Raw genomic sequence first — 26,635 nt, forward strand, 5'->3', positions numbered from 1 at the left:
GATGTCTGTGGCCGATTGAGCTCAACAAACTCTTTGTGTGATCTTTTGCAATGACACTTGGAGTTCTTGTCTGTTCTTGGTGATTCTGATTTCTTTTTTTTTCCTCATGTAAAACGGGTGGGCAATTGAATTTGAACCTAAAGATGAACTTGGCCAGTGACGTTTTTCTATATTTTTCTCTTGATGAACGCCTTGGTGACACTGACCATATGTTTTGGGTCATTGTTTTGCTGCAGAAGTATGGAAGGATCTTCTTGTTAACGTCAGAATTCACTCTGCTTCACTGACGTGCTGGTGCTCCTTGGTGCTGTACAGCTGTTCTTTTCTGCTTTCTCTGGAACTGCATCACTCTTCTTTATTGAAGATGCACATCTGCTCTGCTGTTAGTAAAATACATTGTGGTGCTAGAAACAGTTACTGCCTGCATTACTGTCAGTACCTCTTTCTAGCACAAAAACTGGGGTTTTCTGCAAATTGCACAGGGTCCAATAAAACTTAACTCCTTATCTTAAATCAGTATTAAACCTTAATATGCATACTAGTGTGCCTGTAGTTTTCTCTGTAGTTCTTTATCTGTCATACTTTTTCTGATTTGTACAATGTTCAGTCTCTCTAATTTTAGTTTTTCTGATTTTTGCTAAGGAATTACTCTGTGACACGGAGTTGCTCAGGTTGTTTAAGCGTAGCACTAACTTACTGAATAAGTTGCTCTATGTAAAGGGAAGGGGGAGCCACAGTGGCACAGTGGTTAGCCTTGTACTTAGTCAGAGTGCTGGGCTATCTGCGTGGAGTTTGTATGTTGTCCCTGTGTTTGAATGGGTTTTCTGTGGGTGTTCTGGTTTCCTCCACCAGTCCAAAGACAGACTGGTGGGTTAACTGGCGTTGGGAAAAATTGGTGAGTGTGAGTTTGTGTCTGCCTGGCTTCCTATCCAGGATGTGTTCTCGCCTGCTGATTAACAGGATAGGCTCCAGCTTCCCTGCAACCCTGTATTGAATAAAGTGGTTGGAAAATGGATGGATAGATGGATATACAGACAATAGTAGGTGGAAATGTTCACTTTAAGGAATTTCAATTCATTCCTCATCTTGCAGAAAATATATGGCCAACCCTGTAGAAGCACTAAACTCATAAACATGTTGATCACACTGCTGGCATTCTATGTGAATTGAATACCTGCTCTTCAGTTCCCTTGTTTGTGTTCACAGTATGCCCGGCAAATAGCCACAATTGCCCTCTTGTTAATTTTTAAAATCAAGTGAAACATAGCCTGGGGTAGCTCGGATGAATTATTCATCACAGGGCACTGCATTGCAGCATGAACAATTAGGCAAACAGAAGCAAAGATATTAGTGGCACATTCATTCTGTGCTTTATGTAAGAACAATGATCATAGCTTCAAGTTTGATTTTCTTCAGGTTTGAAGTATCATTTTTTTTCCAGATTACTCCAGGCAGCCACTTGCTAGCAGCAATTGTTCTTGCACAACCATTCGCCTTCAATAACCTCTTAACCCAATACAGGGCTGCAGTGAGCCTGAGCCTAATCAGGCAGCCAGTTATTCTTATGGGTCTTTAAAATAATCTCTGAAATAAAGATAAGAATACAGGAAAGGTTACAAATGAGATGAGCCTTTTAGGCACATTTACTGTAGCATTGTAGGCTTGTTTGGCCGTTAGTATCTAATTGATGCCAGGATCTCGTTCCACTATTTCTTAAAAAGAATCTTCACAACTATGGCTGTGTAGATTGTTCCTGACTCCCACAACTCTTTGTGTAAAGAAGCCTATCCTAACAAAGCGGGGCCATTTACTTTGGTGAAACGGGAAGAAGATGACTGTTTCAGGGAACATGTCAGAGCAATGTGGATCAAAGATCTCTCCAAGCTGGTACACTCCATTTCATCTTTCCCAGCCACGATTGCACTGCCCTTTCTGATTCCATTCACACTTCTGACATCAAAAGACAAAATTATCCACGGACTTGGATCAAACCTTCCCCCAGCTCTCAAGAAATCACTGATTTCTTTTTCAGTCTCTCACACTCGTGTGGAAATCATTCAAATGCAGATTTCAGCCTCACATATTTCCCCTAGACTTTGTCTTCCAGATCTCCCATTATTTGGATGCTCTTTGTCTCCTCACCCACTCTTTGTGTTGTCCTCCTTACCCACTCCTCTGGTTCTCATTCCTGCTCGCTTCCTCTTTTTCCCTCATACCTGCAGATATGTTCTTTCTTCTTTTTTTACTTTTCAGTAAAAATAATATATACCATAATAATATGCCAGCATTTATTTTCCTACTGACACTTCCTGTACATCCCTCTAGACACTTAGTAGGTAGGTAGGATATATACAGTATATATAGGTAGGCATTATAAGGGACAGAAAAGGGACAGACAGTGGTAACACTTTAGGTCTATTCCAATGCCTGCATCACTGATAAGTGAAAAGTACTGATCCTTCTGAATCCTGTTATCAGATTATATGTATTTATATAATCTGCAAACGGAAGAGATGCATTGCTGTTGCTGTATGTGTGTGAAAGTGTAATATTTAATATAGTGTGTTTTTGTTTTTCCACTCACTATACTGTATCTAACAGTAATTGTAAAACTCAAGATCCTCAGTCCAATTATCTACCAGCCACCAAACAGGTTCAATAGGCTGGCCAAATGGCTTCCTCTCATTTGTAATCTTTTATAGTTTCTTTAGTATCAGGAAATTTCTGGGGCTGTTTTTACAGTGATCATGTTTAGTATCAAATTAAAGATAACACAGTGGCTACAGTATATACCTACAGTATGGCTTGAGTGGACTAGTACGTATTCAAGCCAATGGAAAGAGGGCCTAAAATAGGAAACAAAAAAGCACAAAGTGTTTTGTGTCTTGTGTAAATTATTCATGTAGCGTTTACAAAGCAGCTTTATTTGCTTGTCTTGTTCAAATAATTGTTGACTTCTCTGTACATCTATATAAATTAGAAATACCTTCTGAATGTAAGCCACAGGGTTGTAACTTTGGATCACGATACAGGTACAGTATGTTTGAATACTGTAAATATTGCTTGCAATGGGGAGCTGCACATCTATCAGTTGCTAATGGAGCATAATGGAGATACAGTATTAGATACTGATACAGATACAGTATGAGAATGGGCATCTTTTGATTTTTCATCACACAAATACTTCAATGAAACGCAAGTTAAATGTCATGCAACTATGCACATCTTCAGATTTTCAGAGTCTTCGGAGACCTTAATTACACTTTTGGCGAAAGGGGGTGTTTGTACTGAAACAGAACAATATTTTGGAAATTTGTCATTCTATTCACCTTCCACCTAGACTCTGATCCACCAGTTCCATTATTTCTTGGGTCCAGTTCCTCAGCAAACTGTCTTACAAGGGTTCCAGTCTCATGTAGGAAGCACTGAGCATTTGCCACTGTGCTTTTAGACCATGAGGCCACCAAGCTTCTCTTTACAGAGGTTAGCTTGTCTTTAGAGCAGGAGAGGTTTTCAGTTCAGCAATTCCCCTCAAAGGATTACCACCATATTTTAAATATACAGATAATTTAGAACTGTAAAGACTGTGGAATGATGAAACAGCTGTTTAACTTTTTAACATCCCCACACAATAGTGACTGTTGGCAGCTTTGGGTTGGTTAAGATATTATGTGAACTACTGTACATGTAGTAGCAGTTATGAGATTGAGATGAGATTATGAAGCCACAATGCAATAACAGTTAAATAAAATGTCACGAGACCTTCTAATTCAGTTAGCAAACAGGTCTTTGTAATTTCTTTTGGTCTCTAAAAATCTGAGTAGCCTGTGCTTGCATAAGCACCATATAGCCTGATTAATTACAAAATGTATCAACGGTTAAACAAATCTGGGTTTTTGCAGAGTTATAAATTCATAGTATGAAGTTAACTACACCTAATGTAGTGGAATATCCCATGCTGTGAAAAGCACATTATAAAGTACTTACAGTACGATCCTGCATTAAACTTTCATATTTAAATAGAGCTTGTTCTGATAGTAGTTAATGAGGCTACGTCTGTATCACCAATTTCAAATCAATAAATTTACAAATATGGAATTTGTGTTTATCTGTAAACAAGTGTATGGGCACCTATGATTTGAGATAATGTTATTCACTAAGCCTCTTAAACTGAGAAATCTTAAGATTACTATTCTCGGATGATCCACTAAGAAAACATTCTGCCTTTCTATGACAATCAAATCTGTGTAACCCTTTGTAAAAATATAAATGAAATTTTAACTTTAAGTAACCTCCTAATATTGTTTTTTTCTCTGACTCTGAAACTTTGGTATTAGATACCAAACTGGCAGGAGATGCTGACTTGGCAGATCCCAGAGGCGTTACAATGCACTCAGGTGTGTGTTCTCCTTCAAGCCCCCAGCACCTGCAAAACCATCAGCATCCACTATAAATGCAGCAATGGGATGAGAATTCCTGGGAGTTTGCTTTTAAATGTACCTGTACAAGTTACAAAATCGAATAAGTAATAATTCTTTCTTGCTAAAGGTCAATTCGCCTCACACTGCTCTAACACTTCAGAATAGAGTAAATTTCGGAACATGCTTGTTCAGGAGGTCATGTTATGCTAATGCAATACCGTTTTTTTCTCAAAAATGAACAGCATTCAAGAAGTAACAGAAGGCATGGAGTTTCATGCCAAACGGCACACTGACCTGCTTACATCTGAGGCGTGCTTTGGCCTGATGCCGAAATGACAATTATGTATTAACTTGTTCAGAAATGTTAAATCCTGCCGTCTTCCCAGAACATCAGCATCGTCATCTGCAGGGTATTAGGTTGTATTTCAGCATGCAGGTTACATCGGTTGTGTGGAATGAATGGAATTTCACCACCTTACATTAAAGCTTGATCTCAACAGACCTCAGAAGGTAAGGATGTTCAACCACATTTGGCCTACTTGTAGAGTAGCTGAAGCACATAGTTTTCCTCTACGTGCACTTTATTTACCTAAATAAAATAAAGTCAATGGGCAGAACAACTCAGAACATTTGTAACGTGACATTCTTCAAACAGCCATGCACCACAGCCTGGATAGGCACTGTTCATGGTTACATTAACTCAACAGGCCTTTGAAAGAACCGGAAAGGTCACTCCTGTACTACAGTATATAGTACTGTACATAACACCCCGTCAGTGGTGAATAGATCCCCATGTCCTGAACGCACTTCTGAATCCGAGCAAAACTGCATGTCACAGAAAACTACTGCATGTGTCAGCTGGCCTAGAAGTAGGCCAACTGCGGTCAAGTATCTTCCTGAAACACATCAATTGCTCTGTTGGTACTTCTCATTATCAATTAAATAAACAAGGGTGTAGAAAAAGTCTGTACACATAGTTGAGGGCAGGCTGCAAGCGGAGTAGGCCTGACTTACAGCAGTGGTTCTGAAGCCTGTATGTCCCAATTCCAATCAACTCCTAAAACACGGAATGGAAAACACAGTACCAACTTCCGTTTTGGAATTCACCTCATCTGGTGGGTCTCTCAGTTCAACTTCAGGACAAGAGTTCTATGGATTTTTTCCAAGGGAGTTTTGAGATAAAAGCTGCTATTTACTGAAATACACCCAAAACATGTGGACAAAAAACGCACACACAGACATCTTTTGTTTTTATTTTGGACATTTATTTATATTTGACAAATCTTAGAAAAAAATAAAACTGGTAAAACTACAATGTATTCGCAGTCAAAAAGGAAAATAAAGTTTCAGAAGTCTTTACTTTTACAAAATTCTCTGTTTGATGCTTCCCTATAAACTACATTATGTAGTAAAAGACAAAAAAAGGCCAAGTCATCTTTTACTTTTGGCCCATTTAAAAGTCAAAAACAACTTTTTACTTATTTTTCTTTCACAAAAAGCAATTAAAACATTTGTGCTGCCACAAAGACAGAATTTAGCAAGAACTGAATGGGTGGAAAGAGTCCAGGTCTCTCAAAACATTAGTAAAGCCACATTTTGTTGGTTATCATTTCGTTCAACTCACCAGAACTGAAGCCAAATGACTGAAGCACTAAGACTGGAAAAACAACAGTTTAAACAGATATTTATTATCATTTATTCAGAAGTTTATAACGTTTAGAAATTTCAGTATTAGTATAGTTCTTTCAAGAGTGAAAAGAGCAGTGTAATGGAAAGGGCTCTCATTTCATGATCACGTTCAGGAACCATGACCAGTTGCTGTACACCCAAAACCATCTTAATAACACTAATAGAGACCGCCCGGTAATACATTGTTTTTGCAATCACACTGAGGACGTAACGATACGGTTCAGGGGGATATATTTTGTATGTATGTATGTTTTAAAATGGCGTGCTTTAAATTGTGGTGGCAGCTTACTGCTGACCAATATCTGTGTCTGCAAAGTTTTTAAATCTTGTAATTCAAGATCTTAAAGTGGGCAGTGTAATCCATTCTTATTCTACTTATCAGGATAGTTAAAGAGTTCCATTGATGGCACAGAACTGATACTGCTTTGACTAAGGCTTCGGTCATCGGCAATTCAGAGCAAAGCCCTACGTTTTTCAAGCACTGCACAGCAAACAACAACTGGAGAGTGAGAATTTTGTAAAAGTTGTTTGTTTCATTACACTTCAGGACAACCGGTAAGCAAAAGTTTTTACACTAACATAAAAAAAACTCAACACAGTAGACAGAACATCAGTAAATAGCAGGACAAAAAAATAAAGTTTCCAAGTGTACAATCTACAATTTCTTCACCATCAGCTCATGTTTAATCGCCTCTGAAGGAACAACCCAAAATAAATACACTATTTATCATCTGATTTGCATTATATTAAACCCCCGAACTAAACTCACCCCTCATTTTCAAAAAGAACTCTTTGAATTACAATAATACTGCTTAGAAATCTTGGGAAACAGCTAAGACTGCATTGATAAGACCAGCAGCATTTATTAATGGGGGTTTTATTGAACAGTAGTCAAGGAATCAATTCAACTAGATGTAACAGTCCTCGGTACAGTACAAAGTACAGTTTGAGCCCAAATAGCTTTATTGCAGTGAACATTGGTCAGCCATCTCCAAACCACCTGTACCATAAGCATACAAGCATTTTTAGCCTCATCGAATGAGAAGATCAGCAGGTTTGAACCCATTCTTCTCCCAATGTACGTGGAAACAGGAACAGTCGGCATATCTGAAAGGAGCACTGGATTCCACTGCCCTGAAACTATGCAATCTGAAGGGGCTCAGCCAGAGAATGTATCAATGGGAAACGTCTACACTGAAATCAAAGCCATCTGGTACCCACAATATAAAAATACTGTATTTAAAGTCTATGACATATTATCGGGATAGAAAGGTAAAATCCCAGCATTCTCTCTAAAAGTGATTGTGCATTCGGAGTTTGCAAGGAGCCGCACCACTGTCACCCACAATACACTTGCCTGAGGATAATGCAGAAATACATGCATGCTAATTCCTCAGAACACAGGACAAACAACACTGTGCTCTGTGACCCTAACACAAGGCGCATACTTTCCCATACCAGGTATTGGTGGAAGGTTAGAAGTCATTTTAATACAGGATGAAAGAAATTAGCATGATTTCTGCTCAGTAGCGTAAGAGTACGAGTCGAGGTCAGTGCTGAAAAGTGAAGAGTGATGAACAGCACGGCCTTCACAGGTGTGTACAGGTGAGGACAGAGCAGAAACGGCGCTGACCAGTTGCTCTGCACTACTGCTCTGACCTCGCACAGACAAGGTATTCTGGCTCGGCGGCTTTTGCGAGACATTTTAGAGAAATTTAATTTTCTCAATTTGATTTAAAAGTTGTTGGCCCAACGGTGCACAATTCATAAAATGAACTGAATCAAAGTAAATAGATGGGATTTACTCAATGTGTTTCACACTGCTTTTCCTCCTTCGCTCCTACCAGAAGATAGAAGAAGGAAACCAGCCTGACTTCCTGTTGGCACATCCTGCCTTTTGATTTTGTTTAATGTCTTCTCCTGTTTCATAAGACACTTTTGGTTTTAATTACCCTTGAATACAAGCATTCCAATTCAATCAGTTTCTGCCAATTTTCAAACTGAATCAGTTACTGAACAAAGAGAGGTCTAAAACAGGAGAAACAGAAACACATAAATATATAGGTATTTTTAAAAAGGAATGTCAAACATGTTTGTTTTTTATCAAAGTCTTTTGAACAAGACGTGGAAGAAATATTACACTTCATACCATTATGAACGGCATAAAAATCAAAACCTAAACAAGCTGCGTGTTCTTTTCCCAACTATTACTGTGATAAATAATTAATGGACCAAGAAAACCGTATTGAATTCTATGATTTTCAGTGTTTTAAAGTACAAGGCACTAAATATTAAAAGCTTTGTAATTACTCTTCTCTTTACAGATATTCTCTTAATGAATCAAGCAGAACAATTTTTTAAAATAATTTCTGTTACATTTCATATCAGAACTGTTGATTTATCAACAGTTTTAATTTAGCTGTGATCTATGAAGATTAAAGATGAATAGATATGACCTCAGTCAGACTAGCATTTCTTAAAGTACACAATTGCCTTACTGGTCATTCCAGTAACCAGGTACGTTTTAAAAACAAGTGCACGACGGAACTTAAATATATATGCGTGAACAAACATGATCTGAATTGAGGTCACTTTATACACATCTACAATGTCTGCAGGATTATTTTAAACCTCCTAGTTGGTTCTCTTCCAACTTAAACAGTTTGTTCACAAAGTTTGGAAGACAGGCAAAAAATAAATTTTGTAAATGAAGGAATCCTGGGGGAAAAGGTGTAATGTAAACCCTGTTATTGGAAGTGCATGAATCCAGTCTTTTACGTCTGAGGTCTCTTTTACGCTCCGGCCTGCACTCTATCTGAAGCATGGCACTGTTCTTCACATTAGGAGGGCCAGTCAAAAGTGCAAATAAACCTGCTAGTTTCTCCCACTGTGGTCTTTGTTGTGCATTATTTTTTAGAAGAGATGCTTGCTTGTACATGTGTTCAGGTTTCCAGTCAGATCCATAATACTTTTGACCAAATGGATCTACACAAATATGCCAATACGCAAAAAACTGTTGAAAGGGAAGAAGAAAAAAATAGTGGATATTGGTGGCCATCTCCTCCTAAACAAATTGCTCTGAATTTCTGTAAGCAAACATGATCCAATGATAACCTAAAACAGTGGAAGTTTTCTTTTGCTTTGTGCTTTTCTGAAGGGAATTAAAGAGCCCTTCAACAATTAACCTCAGTCATAATTAGTACTAAAATATCAGCAGCTATAAATTCCCCTAAGACAAAAAAAAAGAATTTCCCCTGCCTTCACAATGTAGACTAAACCTGTCCTCATTAGTCTTTTTTAGAACTCTTCTGCCAGAACAGATCACTTCAGGTGGACTTTGACATTAATTCTGTGACATACCAGAAGATCACTAATGGAGCACAACGTCTAGACTAGCACAAGACACAACGATGCAACTCTACACAGTGTTTCAATCCTAACATCCTCTTCTGATTTAATCCCAGCAAAATAAATACAACCACATGTACAGAGGTTCACAGCTCTGAAATTCTTCTCCTGGAAGAACTAAAACCATTTGCACAGCAACAAATGTGGGACATCCCAATCAAAGCGCAAGCTTTATTATGCGATTTCTTTAAAAAACTTTCAAAATTGTTTCCCCCAAAACTTGCCCTTGTTGTACTGTCACAATGGCCACAATAATAGTAACAATAACAATCATAATAATAATAATGATGAAAAACTATAATCTATATTATGGTCTTGTGAGCACATACTGTAAGCAAGTGGTTAATTTCCATTTTGTCGTTTGCTTTTAAGAAATCTGTCTTTTGCCAAGGAAAATAATTTTAAATTACATTTTTAATGTAACTGGCAAAAGCATGTACCTTTAGAAAAATGTCTCAAAGTAATAATTAAGATAAAACATTGTAAAATAAAATTAATTCATCTTAAATCTTTCTTTCCTTCAGGACCTTTTTACAGTTTTAGTAAAAAACTCTACTGATACTCAAAAGACCAATGGAAAACAATCAAGTCTTTTGTTGGGTTAAGCACAATAACAGATATACATGAGTGGGTGAAGTCTTCACATTAATAGAACTTGCCTCATAGCTCCGTTTCGTCATCTAAAACAACTGACTGGATTAACATTGTACTTTGAATATATTTGTACTGGAATATTAATTTGAACTTAAAACCCAACACATCCTTAATTGTAGGTACTGTATCAAACACACTAACAGAGAAGGGATATATGCAACACAAAACTATTGTGTCAGGTTTTTAGCTACCTTTAAGTATATTTGAGGGAACAAAATGAATATATGCTGCTTCAAAAATGTTGCAAAAGAAAAAAAAAGCACAAAATGTACTCTGGAAAAGCTCATATGCAGATCTGTTGTGCAGATGACAGCCTATAGGACTTTACCACAGTAACAGCCCTGGACGAAATGGACTACCCCATTTTCTCCCAGAGCTCTGTGCAGGTTAGCGTCAAATTATCTTTGGAGTGTAGTACTATCCCTGCAATATTAAAGGCTACTTTTGGTATTCAGATCGTAGTACAAACAGCATGTTGAGAAAGTGTTGCTTCTGGTAATGATCGATGCTAAATTATTCCACTAAAACTGGGACAACTTTAAGAATGTTCTAAGACACATACTTGGAAACATTTGTTTTATCTTACAGGTTACCTACTATATCAGACAAAACTCCACATCATACTATATTGCTGAAGATGCATAACTGAACAAAACCTAAATGAATTTCATTGTAAAACAATAATTTACAGTCATTAAAGAAGAACATGGTTCCTAAAACACTGTAATACAGAGACATTCACAGACAAAAGCAGGACAGAACTACTGGAAAAGGTACACATTACAGCCCAACAATGAGTACATTTAATAAGGCAGATCTTTTCTACTTCTTACAGTTACCAATCAAGTGCAATAAATTAGTAAGAATTTCTGTCTTTACTTCCACTGCAATATGTGTGTATACAATCACTCAGGGACCTTAATGTTTTAGTGTGTTATAATATGGAATCATAATGTATTTAACTGGGATTTCCTTACTGCTTATAGTCACAATACACTCTTTAATTTCAAAGTGGAAACAACATTCTTCAGATCCTCTTAAATTAAATATAAAACAGAAAATAAACAGATTTGAGTCCACATGTGTGCAATTAAGGTGTTTCACATGAGTTACAACATGCGTATCTCTGGGAGGTCCCACATTTGATTAGTACAGCTCCCAACAATAACTACAGCATGAAGACATGGAATTCAAGGAACATTCAAAGAAACCCTGGAATGGATTTATTCCCCAAAAAACTCCAAGCCCTTGAATATCCCCCAAAGCACAGTAATGTGTATTATAAAGAAATTAGGTATCCGGATGAAAAGGGCACTAGTCAGGAAAGCCACCAAGAGGAAGATGACATCATAAAGGAATTACAGTCTTCCATGGCTGAGATGGGAGAAACTGTGCGTAAGACAACAACTGCCTGGGTGCTTTACAAATCTGGGCTTCATGGCAGAGTAGCAAAATGAAAGACATTGCTGACAAATAAAAATCACATCAAATTTTGACTCCAGTATAAAGAAGATGCATGGCTGTAATTTCTGCCAAAGGCGCCTGTACCAAATATCGACTCAAGGAGGGTGAATACTTATTCAATCAATTAATTTGTTTTAATGTATAATTTAGGAGGACCTGTTGAATTCTGTTTTCACTTTGACATTATAGCATTTTGCGTTGATCAATAACAAAAGATCCCACTTAAAAACATTATAATTCTGTATCATCATGAAAAAAATTGAAGGGGGTGACACGTTTGATAACCAATGTAGGTAATTCAAGGTACTGAGATTTAGAGCAAAAGAAATTGCCAACCCCCTTTACAAGTCTGAACATTTTTTGTGTATTCTGTACATATAAATCACCTGAAACACTTAATTCAAACCCCCCTCTTCTTACCGAAGAAGCAGGACATAACCCATTTTCACTTCAACTTATTCTGATGACAGCAGTGCACACTTGGAAATACCTTCTAGCTGCAATGTTTTGAGTTATGCTTAAGAAAATACACTGTAAATATTACAGACCCTGAAGAGTTTATCAAGACAAATCTTTAAAGTTTTAAAGACGTAGGAATACCAAAGACACAGGGACTACAAAGAAAAGTAAATGAACATAAATATTCCCAGAGAGCACACAACACAAAGACCCAAGTTCAGTATGATTTTGACTTTGGGGGGTTCATAAAGAATTTCCAGGATGTGCGCCTCATCCTCCTCTGAATCTATGGGGGTTGTTGTCTTACCAGACTGGCCTTTGAGCCCACAGAACCAGTTGATCACCTTCCAGCACGTGCTGCTACTTGTGTTCTCCCCAGCCTCTTGGTTACTCTTGGCCACCAGGCTGGCCTCACCATTCCCATAATGCTCCACAGGCGTTTGGATATCCGACGGGCTGGAGGCCACACAGTCAGTGATGGGAGAATCTACTCTGACCAGTAGCTTGACATCAGCCCCGTCGATCTGCTTATCTTTGTGCAGGTCAACGGGCACCTCTTTGTGGTCGGCGCTCCCATTGCAGTCAATGGGGCCCTTGCCCGTAAGCTTGTAGGATTCTTCTTTGAGCCGGGCCCGTTGCAGCTCTTTGATACGGACACCCCAGATAGTTGTGGTGAAGACCTGCTCCTTCGTGGGAGGCTCTGTGCAGAGACTGACCACTACAGCCACAATCCCGGAGATCCAGAAGAGAGAAGCTGCCACGTACATGTAATGGACATCTTTGATGAAGGCAGGTCTGTTGTCTGGCTGATCGCAGGGGGGTTCTTTGTAAATGAATGCCAAGATCAGACGGGTTGTCCCCAGGATAAAGCCAGTCATCCCTCCATAGAATGCACCAGTCTCATTGCAGCGCTTCCAAAAGATCCCCAACAGGAAAAGAGCTGCGATAGGGGGTGTCAAGTAGTCAGCTACTTCCTGAATGTACAGGTACATCTGTCCACCTTGCATCTCCACAATCACAGGAACCCACGCTATGCTGATGGCCACCATGAACACCACAAAGAGTCGACCAATAATCATCAGTTCTCTGGATGAAGGACACTTCCTTATTGTCTTATAGATGTCCAGTGTGAAAATGGTGCTGGCACTGTTGAAAATGGAATCCAAATCGCTCATTAGGGCCGCAATCATTACTGCCATCATCAGACCTCTGAGGCCAACGGGTAAGATGTTCATCACCAGGCGTGGGTAGGCAATATTGGAACAGCCTGCCTGACTACCACACACCTGCATGCAGTGCTCAGGATTAATGCAGACAATCTCATCTGCATAGAGGATTCTGGAAATCATCCCTGGAATCACAATGATGAACATGGGAAGGATCTTGAGGAAGCCGGCCATTAGTGTAGACCCCTTGGCATGCACAATGTTTTTTGCGGCCAGCACCCTTTGGACAATGACTTGGTCAGCACACCAGTACCAGATTGAAGCTGGGGTTTGACCCAGAAGGAAGCCAGGCCAAGGGATATCTTCATCAGTGGGGTCCCGCAGAATCTTAAGAGACTGGGGCTTTGGGTAGATATGGCAAGTGTTGGCGTTAGTAAAATTATGAGCAGCTAGAATTGCAGTGACATTGGGAACAGCTTGCATGTACTTCTCTCGGACTCCCTCTATACCCCCTACCTTAATGAGACTAATGACCATAAGGGTGAGGGCACCCACAATCATAAGCAAAGCCTGCAAGGTATCGGTATAAATCACAGCAACCAGCCCCCCGGTTATAGTCATCAAAGCTGTCATGCTGATCAGCAAAATCACCGACAAGTAGAGGTTCCATCCCAAAGACTCCTGGATGAACAACGCTCCAGCATACAGGTCAACAGAGAGCTTAGTGAATATGTAGAGAAGCAGGGAGAGGGCCGCAAAATAGATCTTAATGCGCGTCCCCCCATACCGCTTTGAAAGGTATTCAGGCATGGTGAAAACCCCAGAGTGGATGTAGACCGGGATGAAGACCCACCCTAAGAGCTGCAGGAGCAAAAGGGCATTGAATTCCCAAGCTCCAACTGCAAATCCACTTGCTGCTCCGGAACCTGCAAGTCCAATGAAATGCTCGCTGCCAATGTTGCTGACAAACAAAGAGGCCCCAATGACAGGCCAGGTCAAGGAGCGGCCAGCCAGGAAATACCCACTCACCGTGCTTCTGTTGGACTTCCACATGGCGAAGAAGCCAATGCACAGCACCAGCACAAAGTAAAGTGCCACGATGGCAATATCTGCCGTTTCCATCGAAGGGGTCATTTTCTTACATAAAATAAAAAAGACTTATTTCAACAAAATGTTAAGTTACTGGAAGAATGAGGAAATCCGTAGACTGAAACTTGGGGGGTAAAGAAATGCTGCTTCAATCTCTGTCCTTTGGTTTGCTGTCTAGACGGAAACTGTAGGGTCCCAGTCAGGTCAAATTCAATTTTTGGTTAATGATTATCCACTGCCATTTACTTTGATGATGCAGAGCAGAAAATTTTTGGGGTAGGTGCAGCTGAAAGGTCTAGTAATGCCTAGAGTTACATTCCTGCAAGACAGCAAAGACAAAGACAAAAGACCATATTAGATTCAGGTATAATGGGGAGAAGGTAAAGGATGTCAGTCCAGCAAAACACATATGAAAACACACCAGAATAACCTACATTTACCCTTCAGTTAATAAAAACACAAAGCCTTGGGTTCATTTTAAACATGCTTTATTGTACCCAGCATGCTAGTAGTATACACATCCAAATGTAAAAGTTAATTCTTTCACAATGCAAGACTATGATGATTTCTAAGTGGTGTTGATGGACCAGTAGGTGGCACACTTCCCCTTGGACTACAATTTCCAAACCAAAATTCCAGTATGGTGACCAGAGACTCTGTTCTGGAGGAGGTGTGGTACTTCAAACAAGACATTTGACTGACCATTATGTCCAATGGCATTGTTCAAAATGGTTAAGGGTGCTAACCCTGAGTGCTGGCTAAATATCTTTTTAAGCATGAAGAAACTAGCCTCCACAAAGCTCTCACTTAATTCAATTCCAGGGGTAGGAGAGAAAAAGCACACTGGGATCCTTTGAGATAAAAAGCACTGTACAAATCCTAGCAATTCCGGCCACAATTGATTGTTTATTTTGTTAATGCATTTAACCTCACAGCACTGCAACACCCATTTTGCAAGTTCATTATCATGATGCCTTTTAAAAGAATACCACCACCCAAACTGTGACTAATAGATCTGCAATGCTTTGAATTCTGTTAAAACCAATACAGGTGTGGGAGGCTTATAAATGACTTTAAAAAGGCACCCGTATTTATAAACCTTAGAGTTCAATTCCTCATATTTGAAACAGTTACCAGGACAATCTAAAATGCTATTAACTCTTACTGTACCTATATAAAAAACAGTACATCAACACCAAAAACTACCTACATAGTACTATGTACTGTAGTTGCTTTCAAACTATTTGCAAAAGGTCAAAATTTCAAAAATACTAAAAAGAAAACAAATACTTCTTTCCTCTTTTTTGCTACTGAAGTTCTTCAGTGGAAAAGTACTGTTTTTTATTGGTCTGCACTGATGTGTTTAAAAGACAGCACAGAAGCAATATTATTCATGATAGCCTCAGGCATAATGACAAGGTGGCCTTCTGCTGCTTTTCCTTAAATCATACAATTAAAACAAAGCAATTACATATAACACCATTACAAAACATTAGCCCTGAAACTTGAATGTATGAGCTTTACAACACTGATGGTAAAGTATAAGCAATCAATAACATCCCTGGAGTCTACAACGAACACACGATAATGTGGCAGCAAGTGATCCTCACTTTATGGTGCAATCTTAGCATTTATTCACAGCTACACATAGGGGAAGAACTACATTTGCATTACACTTCTGACCCCTGCCTGCACTAGTTAGTCTTATTAATTCTAATGACTGACAGAACAGGCTCTGTGAAATGCAAGACATTTCTGGAGGTACAGTAGTGTTATACTTGCATATACTGTAATTGCCTGCACAGCAGTGAAATTAACCAGATGTTGCTCTTTATCAAGCCGTGACAGGATAATTCACATTTCTAAACTGTAGTATCATTGCAACATGGAGAAAGGCAGCAGATGCTGCTGCAGAATACGTCCTTGAAAAATAAGGACAATGGCCCATATTGCAAAGTTGCACCAAGTTATTTTGTTTAAGAGAAAACATTAGCCGTTACTCAAAGAGGGATAGAATGGCATTCACTTTAAAAGCCCCAAAACTGAATGGAGCTGTTAAGTTTTCAAACCTGATTTTAGCATTTCTGCAGTTGTCTACTAACCATGGTGCATTTCATACCTGTGGTACATCAGTCACTAAAATGTCAGCCAGAGAAGGGAAAGTTCCTCTTAAATTTGTCCTTGCATCAGGAAGCCTTTTCAACAGTGTTATAAAGGACAGGTTATAAAGCAGTTCATTCATCTCGGTAAATTCTGCAATATTTCTTCAATGCATTTGTATACTGTATGTAAGGACTATTATGCTTATAATATTATTAGTCAAAACCCCCACATAAATGTTTCAATAATGTTAAACAGGACAGTTAATGTCTGTTGAATCACAGATGTGATAACTACAGCACAAGTGGATTCACAAAAGCAAGATGAAAACCAAAATTCTTTAATCGGATTATGGCTGTTTGGAAAATTCTCATTCCAAATGCCTGCCAGCCCTTTACAGCAAGTCATGTTTCTGTGTGCAGGCATGTGTTTAAGAAATTCTTACTCGCATACCACAAAATATGAACACTGCTACACATTAATATTGCGGAGTCTGCTGGCTCCCTATTAAAAATCAGACTGAGCTGCCAACTTCAGAATATTTATCACTCAGATGGTTCACAGCAAAAGTGCCAGTCCTGTTAAAAAGGATGGATAACTGAATGGAAAGTGAAAGTGGGATTTGGTGTAATGTATTCAGAGAATTAGACTTGGTTTAAATATGGGACTACAAAGTGTGCATAGAAGTTTATTTTTACACTGCTTTCTCCTTTACGATTGCTTCAAGGGGGAACAACTGTCCTCCCTTCATGAAAGTGTTCTGCTGCCTGGACAGTTTGCAAATCACATTCTGCCTAATGTGAACCAATATGACTGCAGTACTGCATGAACCTTTTTAAAACCGCACCTACTGCTGAACCATTGTATTTGTGAACTAGGAAACGTGTTGCTCAAATGGCTGAAGTGTCAATACCCTCTACTTCTCACAGTGCCTTTCATGGTTAATCATCTCATGTTGCTGTACAATACAATTCATAAGAGACAGGATGCATAAATAAACACAGTAAATTGAACATTTCAAGAATTAATTTATTGCTTAGCCCCTGATGGGACTTCAGTGCGGAACAATTAAAAAACGAAAACAGATCCGATTTTAATCAAAGGCTTGATTTCATGACTGCCATGGCTCAGATGAAAGAGTAATGGCAACAGGCAAAATCCTCATGTTTCAAAGCCACACCGCTCTCCAGCCGACACCCACTGCTGCCATTGTAAGGCCGTGCTATGGCGTCGTCTTCATTTTAGACAATTGCTTAGTCTGTTTTAGCAGTACACAGCTGCCATTCTTCACACAGATGCTGTTTACATATTTCTTTCTTTGGGCCACTCCACATGCATAGCCTGCTTGATCTTTCTGCAAGCCAAACAATTTTTTTTTTTAAGACACTCATGTTCATAAAGACAGTTATATCCATAGGTCATGCGGGCAAATTTCGACAAGCTCAGCCCTTACAGTAGGCTAGGTTAAATGTGTTTAATGTACGCATCTAAATCAACCCTGATCCTGGAAAGCCCCAATCTATTTGTCTTCTAGATCACGTATTTTTAAATGAATGAAATGAATCATGCCAGTCAGTTCAATTATGATAACCGAGTCTTTGAAGGGTGAGGAGTACTTTGAATTTAGTTCTAAATCCTCATATTTCTTAAATTTAAAAGGGATGATTTGTTAATCACAATGGAACCGTTCCCTATCTTTATTAATTGGTCAAAGGGTGACCTACAGAACCTGCTACATTGAGGCTCTGCAGGACAAGGATAGAAAAAGCTTTGCATATTTTGTATTTAGACAAGGATGCCACTAACCATTCATCAATCTGTACATTATCAGCATGCTGCTTGTTCCTGGTAAGGCCCATGGGTAATCCAGAGCCTGTCCTGATAGAATAAGGCAAAAGGCAGGACTGTACCTTGGATGGGATGCCAGGAGGCTGCAGGGCACATGAAGAGACAATTTTGAGATGCTAATTAACGTAAACCATATATCTTTGGGTGGGGGAGCAACACAACCCCCAAGCACAAATGGCGAAAATGCAAACTCTTCACATAACGTCCCATCTGGAAAGAAACCCCGTATTCAAGAGCTGTGCTACCAATACTCAATATGCACACCTCTCTTGGGATTTCTTAAGTGCAATACATAAAAACATCACCACTGATCGCATGTTCTTGTCAAGGTAGCATGGAAATGCAGAGAAAAGCAAACATCACCCCAATTCTCCAGAAACACCTTGACAAACCAAAAGAATGTGTTGATATACAACTCCATAAGTGAACTGGGAATATACTACAAATAATGATGGGTAGAAGAGGATTGGCTGAAACAAGGCTTGCTCAGCCCTCAGAGATACAGTGACCCCTGAAGCACACGTTTGCCATGAGGACTGTGACAAACACACCTCTCCTCCTCTTCTCCAATTCAGACAGAAAGGTGGACAGGACAAGGGAATGGGACTCACTTGCTCATTCTTCCCTGTGTGAGATTGTGGGGTTCAAAAGTTAAACGCATAATTGGCAATCCAACATCAAGTGGGCACAAAAAAAAAATAATAATCAGTAATACCAGAAAAAGGACTATGACAGATGGAGGGTTGGGAGGACTTTGAAAACTGCTACTGACATTACCCGCTGGGTACTGGGTATTTCCCTTCTGTCCGCAATATCAGAAAGCATAGCACAAAATAAATTAACAGTTTATTAATAATTTATAAGCTATACAGAAAACAGTCACTTTCTACAGTATAATTTGAAGGTAATTCTTTCAAAAAGTGCATTTCTACCATAACCTGCCATGTATATTTTTGACCAAAATAAAATTGCTGAAAATCAGCAACCCAAGGTGTAAAACTTTGCGTGTGAAAACAGATGCCACGGAAAATAGGATGTTTTAATTGCATTTCTATTGCTTTTACACATTTTTATTGAGAATTGTGAGCTCGGCACATCCACAGCTAGCAGACATGCATTCTTCTTGGACATCTGCGTAGCTTACTGGTTTTCTTGCAAGGTGTGGAAGTGTGAGCACACATGTTTTCATCCCTCTCAAGACCTCTGGGTGGCTGCAGCATTCCAGAGTAATAACACACCCACTCACTGCCAGAGAGCCAGCAGCCACACAGGGCACTTCATTAAGGATACCAGCCTCTGTGTGGTGCAACAAATAAGCAACTATTCTCTTTCCGATTTAAATATGCAAAAAAAAACACAGCCTTAGCTTAGAACCTTCATGGCTTTGCCATTTCAAGTTACACTTACTAAAGTGGATTGCAGATTACCACTGGCCACTGCATAGCAGTATTCTCTAGCTCCATCATATAAAATAGAAGATTACAAATGAATGGTACCCAGCCTGTTCAGTTGCTAGAATACGGCTCAACGACGACTAAAGATGGGCAGAAGCTTTTCAGAAACCACCCATCACTCAGCACCTCAGCAGCTACAGCTTGCCGCACCTGCACCGCAAAGGTTATTTAAAAAAATTAAACCAATGCGACCTGGATTTCATGCGACATGCTTCATGAGGCTAGATTCATGTAAACTCTTGCCATTACAATAACCAGCAGGGTCCTACAGTAGTAGAGTGCGAGAGCTGATCCCTGCATGCAGACTGGTGGAGCTCACAGAAAGGCACTTGCCTGTCAGGTTTATCAATTTTGCAGTCCACAGTACATGGGATCCGACAGGAAAGTGGTGCAGGAAAGTTATTTTTATTCCTTATTTCAAGCATCGCAGATCTATCCTGTTGCTGAATCCTTCTGCATATAAGCAAACTATGGCAATAGTTTTTTTTTTTAAGTGTTTCTAATCAAGGAGCTAACAGTAATACATATTATTCATATTATGCAATAATTGCTTACACTTATATAGCGCTTTTCTTGACACTCCACTCAGAGCACTTTACAGGTAATGGGGACTCCCCTTCACCACCACCAATGTGCAGGATCCACCTGGATGATGCGACGGCAGCCATAGTGTGCCAGAACGCTCACCAAACACCAGCCATCAGTGGGGAGGAGAACAGAGTAATGAAGCCAATTCATAGAGGGGGATTATTAGGAGGCCATGATTGGTAAGGGCCAATGGGAAATTTGGCCAGGACACCGGGGTTACGCCACTACTCTTTTCGAGAAACACCCTGGGATTTTTAATGACCACAGAGAGTCAGGACCTCGGTTTTACGTCTCATCCAAAGGACGGCGCCTGTTTACAGTCACTATATTGGGGCATTAGGGACCCACATGGGCCGCAGGGTGAGCACCCCCTGCTGGCCCCACTAACACCTCTTCCAGCAGCAACCTTAGTTTTACCCAGGAGGTCTCCCATCCAGGTACTGACCAGGCTCACACCTGCTGAGCTTCAGTGGGTTGCCAGTTGTGAGCTGCAGGGTGATATAGCTGCTGGCTGCTAGTGCAAAATTGTGGATTGTGCTCTAGTTATCTACACACACAGTATGTGCATCAATGTTCCTGCCTATATTTGTTCAAGTTGGGTTGAAAAAAAGAAGTAATGCAGATCCAGGGATGTTTGTAAAGCTCTAGTAAGTATTAGAGCCTCAGTCTTTGGCAAATTCCCAAGCCTTAAATAATATTTAGTATAATAGGATTTACTGGCATTTGACTATTTCAGGTTCTCCAGCACAGCCCAGTGACATTTCTAAAGCAGCAGTGATAAAGCAAAAGCTCAAAGTACTCTTGTAAGTTACATGCTTAAAATATCTATTACAAGACATTTCAGAGGGTCTTATAGCCATTTTAGTGATTTTTTAAAAAAAAACTATTTGTAGTTTGCCAAAGAATAAACACGCAACAAAAAGAAACTAAAAGGGGGGAAAAAAATAGGTTCACCCCTATTTTCAGAAAGTGTTGTTCCTTGTATAGACTACGTGCTGTTTATTATTAGAAGAGCCTGCATAGAGAGCAATTTTGTAAATGTTTCACATCACACACACAGGCAGATAGTGACATCGCTACTCATCATCAGAAGGTTAAAGGTTGCCTCCTAAGTGAATTCGGTGCATATATCACACCCTGCACTCAGCCACAAACTGGGAGAGACTGAGCACTGCGCACAAAAGTCATTAGGGCTGGTTGAATAAAAAAAAAAAGATACTTAATACAATCTTAATTCCTTAAGTATACTTCAGGAATTCTGGTTGGAACACTAAAACTGTACAACTGCTTACATTTTGTAATGACACACAAATGTTAGTATTCACGGCTGCCCATTTTCCGCTAACAATGGGTTGTTCTATCTTTGACTTCATTCCGATGCAGAGACCTCTGGAACCATCTATCCTCGTGTGCAATTCCAAAGTTTATACAGTTGCAAACTGATTGGCCGCGTTGTGCAATTTCAGTAATAGACACACCTACATTTTTTTTTTAAATAGAAAGATTAGCACTGCTATATTACCAAAAACACAGATCATATTACTGCATAAAAGGGATTGCTACAATGCTGCATTCTGATTGACCAATATTCAAGACCTGTCATTATCTACGGTATAGTAACACTTAAGGACTAATTGGGTAAAAGGGTTAAAGCACTGAGCCAAGAGTTAGTTCCTAATCTCTGCACCGAGAGATTCTAATGGCATGAAACAGTGATGGGCCAATCAGCATGCAATGTTGTGGTCTTTTTCTTGGCACCACTGCCAATAGCCAGTCAGGTCTCTCCCTGTCTCATGCAGAGACTGCATGCTTTTCTTTTTTCCAGGCTTGATTATTGTAATAAAGTGTTTACCGAGGTATCCAAACGTTCTTAAATTGCAGTTGTTGCAATGTTCACATCTCAGACACTCGGATGTTAGCAAAAATTAATTAATGAACGTCTCTTGCTTTAGCTTCCTTGAACAGGCTCCTCGAGGATGTCAAAATTAAAAATTCTGCTGCTTACCTTAAGGGCTGGAATACTTTAGCTCCTGAACTGCATCCAAGAAGCTGTAACCCCTTATAATACCTACACGTTGCTTTTTCTCTTCAGACAGGCTTTCTGCTCTGGTATTCCAATAAATAAATTAAAAAAGATGCGTTATCAAATTTTGATAGTCTTTGCTTTTAAAGCAAATCTAGAAAAAAACATATCATCCAGTCATAAGTCATATAAGATCTCCCAGCAAAGTTACTGAATGCTCTCAAAAGATGCTGGAGGAATATCCTTTTTGAGGAAACACTGCACGTCACCCCAGAAAGCAGTCTCTTGCTACAGCAGCTGAGAGGAAATTAGCAGAGATATTACAATTAATGTTTATGTCAACAAACATTAGCTGTGCAACGAGGCGTAGGATTCTTTGTTGATTTCAGATGGAAAAATACTGTAACGTACAGTCTTACAAAAATGTCTGATAATTAGCTCAGGGGGTATTTCTACATGAAAAACCAGGTCACAGATTGGGAGGACACTTCCTCTATAGAACGGTTTAAGGCCACTTTATAGTGATTTATATAGGGGTCAAGCCATTACAAGTGTGTTTGTCTTTATCTGGCCAGTTTAAAACTGAGCTCTCTACATGCAAAACCCTCCCACCAGTTACCTGGGTGTACCCCTGTGCAGCAGGAGTTATCTCCCTTCCAGCACGTCAGAAATGACTAATTGACAAGGATTATTGCTCTTCCCTCACTTTACATTATTTTAAGCGTCATCATGTACTTACGGACCTTATTGAAGGTTCCTCATACATGCAGGTCAGCAACAGTTGTCAAAACAAGGCACTTAGCCCATTAAGGTATTACAAAAGGAGAGCTCCCAACTGCTGCTGCTCCTTTAACCTCAGCTCATGAGAAAGCCCGAAGGGCTCAATTTAATGCAAAATATTCATTCTCTTACCCCAGCCAGCCGAAGCCAACAGTGCACATCCAGGAGGTCCCACGCTACCCAACAGGTAACCCTCACATCACGTTTGCGTCTCTATTGATGTATTGCTTGCACTGTATCACAATCCTAACTGCGCCATTTCACTGGTGGGGACTGGATACAGACGCTCCTTACGTCCTTCAAGGGGCTGCCATTCAGCCGCACGGAATACTTCATGCTCGGCAGCGAAACTAAGAATACATGGACGCTGCTAGAAATTACGAGAAGGCGATGAACACAAAGGATGGCAGGCGTCTAGAACAAGCTGCCAAGTCGGGCAGTGAACGCCAATTCTCTGGAACCTTCAAGAAAACACTAGAGAAATTCCTTGGATGAATAAACCGCTAGCAGCCGAAGGGCTGAAGGGTCTCCTCGTCTGTAATTGTATTCTTTTCTCAAGACACAAAGCACTGTGTGCACCTGTTGCCTTTTCAACAGTAACCATACTCTGCACATGTAAGGTACGCAGACTCAATAACTGAGGTAGAGTACCTAACAACACATGAAGGTCCTTAGTATAACATCCCCCCACCCTGTGACCAACCGGAGAACAGAGCTCACCAAAAACCTCCTACACATAGTGAGAATGGCCGTTTGTTCTCTGCTATAACCTAGTTTCCTTTGTGCAACACAGGAAAACGCCACGAAAACTAAACCTGCAAAACTCGAATATTATGGATTCATGGCTAGCAGAAAAATGTCCAAAGACTTCAAAATGCTATCCGAGCTTGCCCTTATGTAGGCAAAAAGCGTGCTGGAATACGTTCAAACGCAAGACGCCCGTGGTGAAACACGGTCTCGGTTACTGCAGGAAATCAAGCGTTCGCCTTACTGACGTCACATGTCGTCTGCGAGCAAAGAAAATGCGCCACTTTGAAACAGAGCAGCTATGGATGGGAATAACTGTTTCCTCCAGTTTTCACTGGCGTTACCCCTTTCTATTGACAGTCCTGCTGTTAATGTGGTGAAACAGTCTGTCTGCAAATCCAGCACTTGCCACCTTTTGATTTCCAGCTTTGATTATAATGGTACAGATAGGGCCCAACACTACGATGAAGGGAATTCAGCCAAACAACAAGATTTCATCCACTTTATTTAAAGGTCATTTTGTTGATTTCGAAAGCTCTGCAGCTGTTGCCACGACAATTAACCATAATAAGGCAGTAAAGCCCACACGTCTGTTTTCTAAACACACGCTACGGCGAAAACAAAACCTCGACTGTTTCCCTGGTATAAGACGGGTTTTGTAAACAGATACTTGAATGATTTCCCCAATGCAGAGAAAAGGACGGGCATCACCACCTACTGTACAAGCATCGGCGGAAAGGTGAGCGGTCTGATACCATGTGGTATCAGAGGCAACACTAATTGAGGAAACTTCCAGAACACTGCTGGCGTGCTGGGTGTAAGCAGACGTGTTCCGGAAATTAATGCACTCAAGTTATGTGCATGCACAAAGCTATAGATTTTCTAACGACCGTGAGTGCAAATAAGGCAGCGATTCCCCTGGGCGCCTTCTCATTCTAAGGTAGACAACTTGGCTGTGGCTCCTGGTCCTTTTTTTCCCCCCACCTTATCTCCTCACGAGGGGCGTATTTCTGTCCATAAGGTCTAATGTAGCGCAGGCATAAGAACACTTCAGGTAACACTGCGCACCGACATCTAAAGAACCATCATCTCTGCGACACTGACATGTCTCCAGTTAAAACAAGGGTCTCTTCTACAAAAACGAAGATTTTCTGCGAATTCAGAACGGACCCAAACCCCCTGAAATCGACATTAGACTGATCGATAGTTACATTCATACACCGTGAAACAAATAAAAGGATGTTATCCAAAAGCACCTTGATGTACTTGCAAACTACTTACTTTTCGCTTCTGTCCGTCATTTTCTTCTATTCAAAACCTATCAGTTAATAGACTCTGAAACACGTGGGTTTAGCTACAGCTGTAGAAAGCAGAATATTTACCATCGCCCTACTGTATACAGCCATGTTATTGTAACACATGCCTAAATTAAGAAGGTTATTAAACACGCACACACAGAAAGCCCTCACTTACCCTTTGCATTGATTTTGACTATCACTCAATACTAGCTGGTATTTAGTAATATCCAATCGCTTACGCACAAAAGTGAGCAGTAACAAGGCTTCTCAGCTACATCGAGCCCGTGCCTTTCCCCCACGTTGTCCTCCCAGCTTCTGCCTGCTCGGAAAGCGCCCAACAGTGGGAAGGGAACGCATCTCAACTCCGGCTTCCTAGCATCGCGCTCTTATTGCTTCGGACCCCCTGGCTTCCCTCGTGACACGCCCACTTAAAGGAGAAGAGGCTGTGCATGTCCTCGTGATCTGTCAGGTCATCTGCTCCGCAGCAAAGACAAAGACTAAGAAGCACCAGTTGCTGTATAGAGGGTACAAGAGAGGCGCTTTGTTTTCCAAAACATATCTAAATATTAAATACACCTGGCTGCCTGAACTGTGCTCAAAATTGAACACATCTTCTGGGCAGAACAGCGCCGATCTGTCTTAATATTATTGGTCGTGTGTAGAAAATGGGGACATGTCGAGGATGTGCCACTACTGACTTTCCAAAATCTGGCAGATTGCTACAAGGGCGCGCAATAACTGTAGCTGACCCTTAGTTTGACAAAAGATATACGTTTATTCAATATAAAGTGGGGAGTTGTGTTTGTTGCGTTGCTCTTTGCGACGACGTGATGTTTTGATTGCCAGTGTAGACGATCATATTGTGCCACAAAGCGGTTTTTGCTCTTGTATTTTGGCACCGGCGTTATCGACAAATATTTTAATCGGTTACAAAAGTCATTTTGCTGTGTGTCTCTGGACAAAAAAAAAACAATGTGTTGCATGGTATTGTAGTGTGGTATTGTCCAATCTCCGCAGATAGGGGGGGGAGATAGAAATGCAGCAGGGGTAGAGCAGTGGACGGGTTGGCACCGGCACACAGTCTGGCCAAAGGCCGCCCGTGGGCAAACCCCGGGTATAAACAGGCACAGCTGCGGGCGAAGTGCGAGTGAAGGACTCGGAGACTTTAAACACTGCGAAGAGTTTAAAAACACCTTCGCCTGCTGATCCCATTCGTCACAGTTGATGTGAATGAGTTAGCAACTGTGCTCTACGTTCAGACCGTGTTGTGTTTTTGGATTTTTTCTCGAAAAGAAATGGCCGTTCCAAAAAGGATGGCACTTAAATTGAAGCGTAATTTACAGCGAACATACAATACATGATTTATGCTGTTGTTATCCTAAATATGTCAGCGAACGTCTTCCAAGAGCCTAGGAAATGCCAAAGCACGCAGTGTTTTAACAAGTAG

At 40.3% G+C, this 26,635-nt stretch overlaps 1 protein-coding gene across 9 annotated transcripts; it reads right to left on the bottom strand.

Moving 5' to 3' along the window:
- Nucleotides 1-9,165: 9,165 nt before the first annotated feature.
- Nucleotides 9,166-25,912, bottom strand: slc5a3b (solute carrier family 5 member 3b). 9 transcript variants are annotated; one of them, XM_069178739.1, is made up of 4 exons: nt 25,364-25,909; nt 22,346-22,446; nt 18,257-18,381; nt 9,166-14,669 (listed from the first exon to the last, which is right to left on the bottom strand). In XM_069178739.1, the coding sequence occupies exon 4, from the start codon at nt 14,393-14,395 to the stop codon at nt 12,251-12,253; it is 2,145 nt and encodes a 714-aa protein (XP_069034840.1). In that variant the 5' UTR covers nt 14,396-14,669; nt 18,257-18,381; nt 22,346-22,446; nt 25,364-25,909; the 3' UTR covers nt 9,166-12,250. The 9 variants fall into 9 exon arrangements, 8 of the variants coding, with proteins under 8 accessions (XP_069034840.1, XP_069034842.1, XP_069034843.1 ...); XM_069178741.1 differs by lacking the exon at nt 25,364-25,909 and adding an exon at nt 23,276-25,357; XM_069178742.1 differs by lacking the exon at nt 22,346-22,446 and having other exon boundaries at nt 25,432-25,909.
- Nucleotides 25,913-26,635: the final 723 nt, after the last annotated feature.

The sequence above is a fragment of the Lepisosteus oculatus genome, chromosome 15, assembly GCF_040954835.1.
Source record: "Lepisosteus oculatus isolate fLepOcu1 chromosome 15, fLepOcu1.hap2, whole genome shotgun sequence".
Taxonomy (NCBI): domain Eukaryota; kingdom Metazoa; phylum Chordata; class Actinopteri; order Semionotiformes; family Lepisosteidae; genus Lepisosteus; species Lepisosteus oculatus.

Bases quoted from the DNA above. Each gene is read 5' to 3' on its own strand.
- slc5a3b (XM_069178743.1), bottom strand. From the start codon at position 14,395: ATGACCCCTTCGATGGAAACGGCAGATATTGCCATCGTGGCACTTTAC.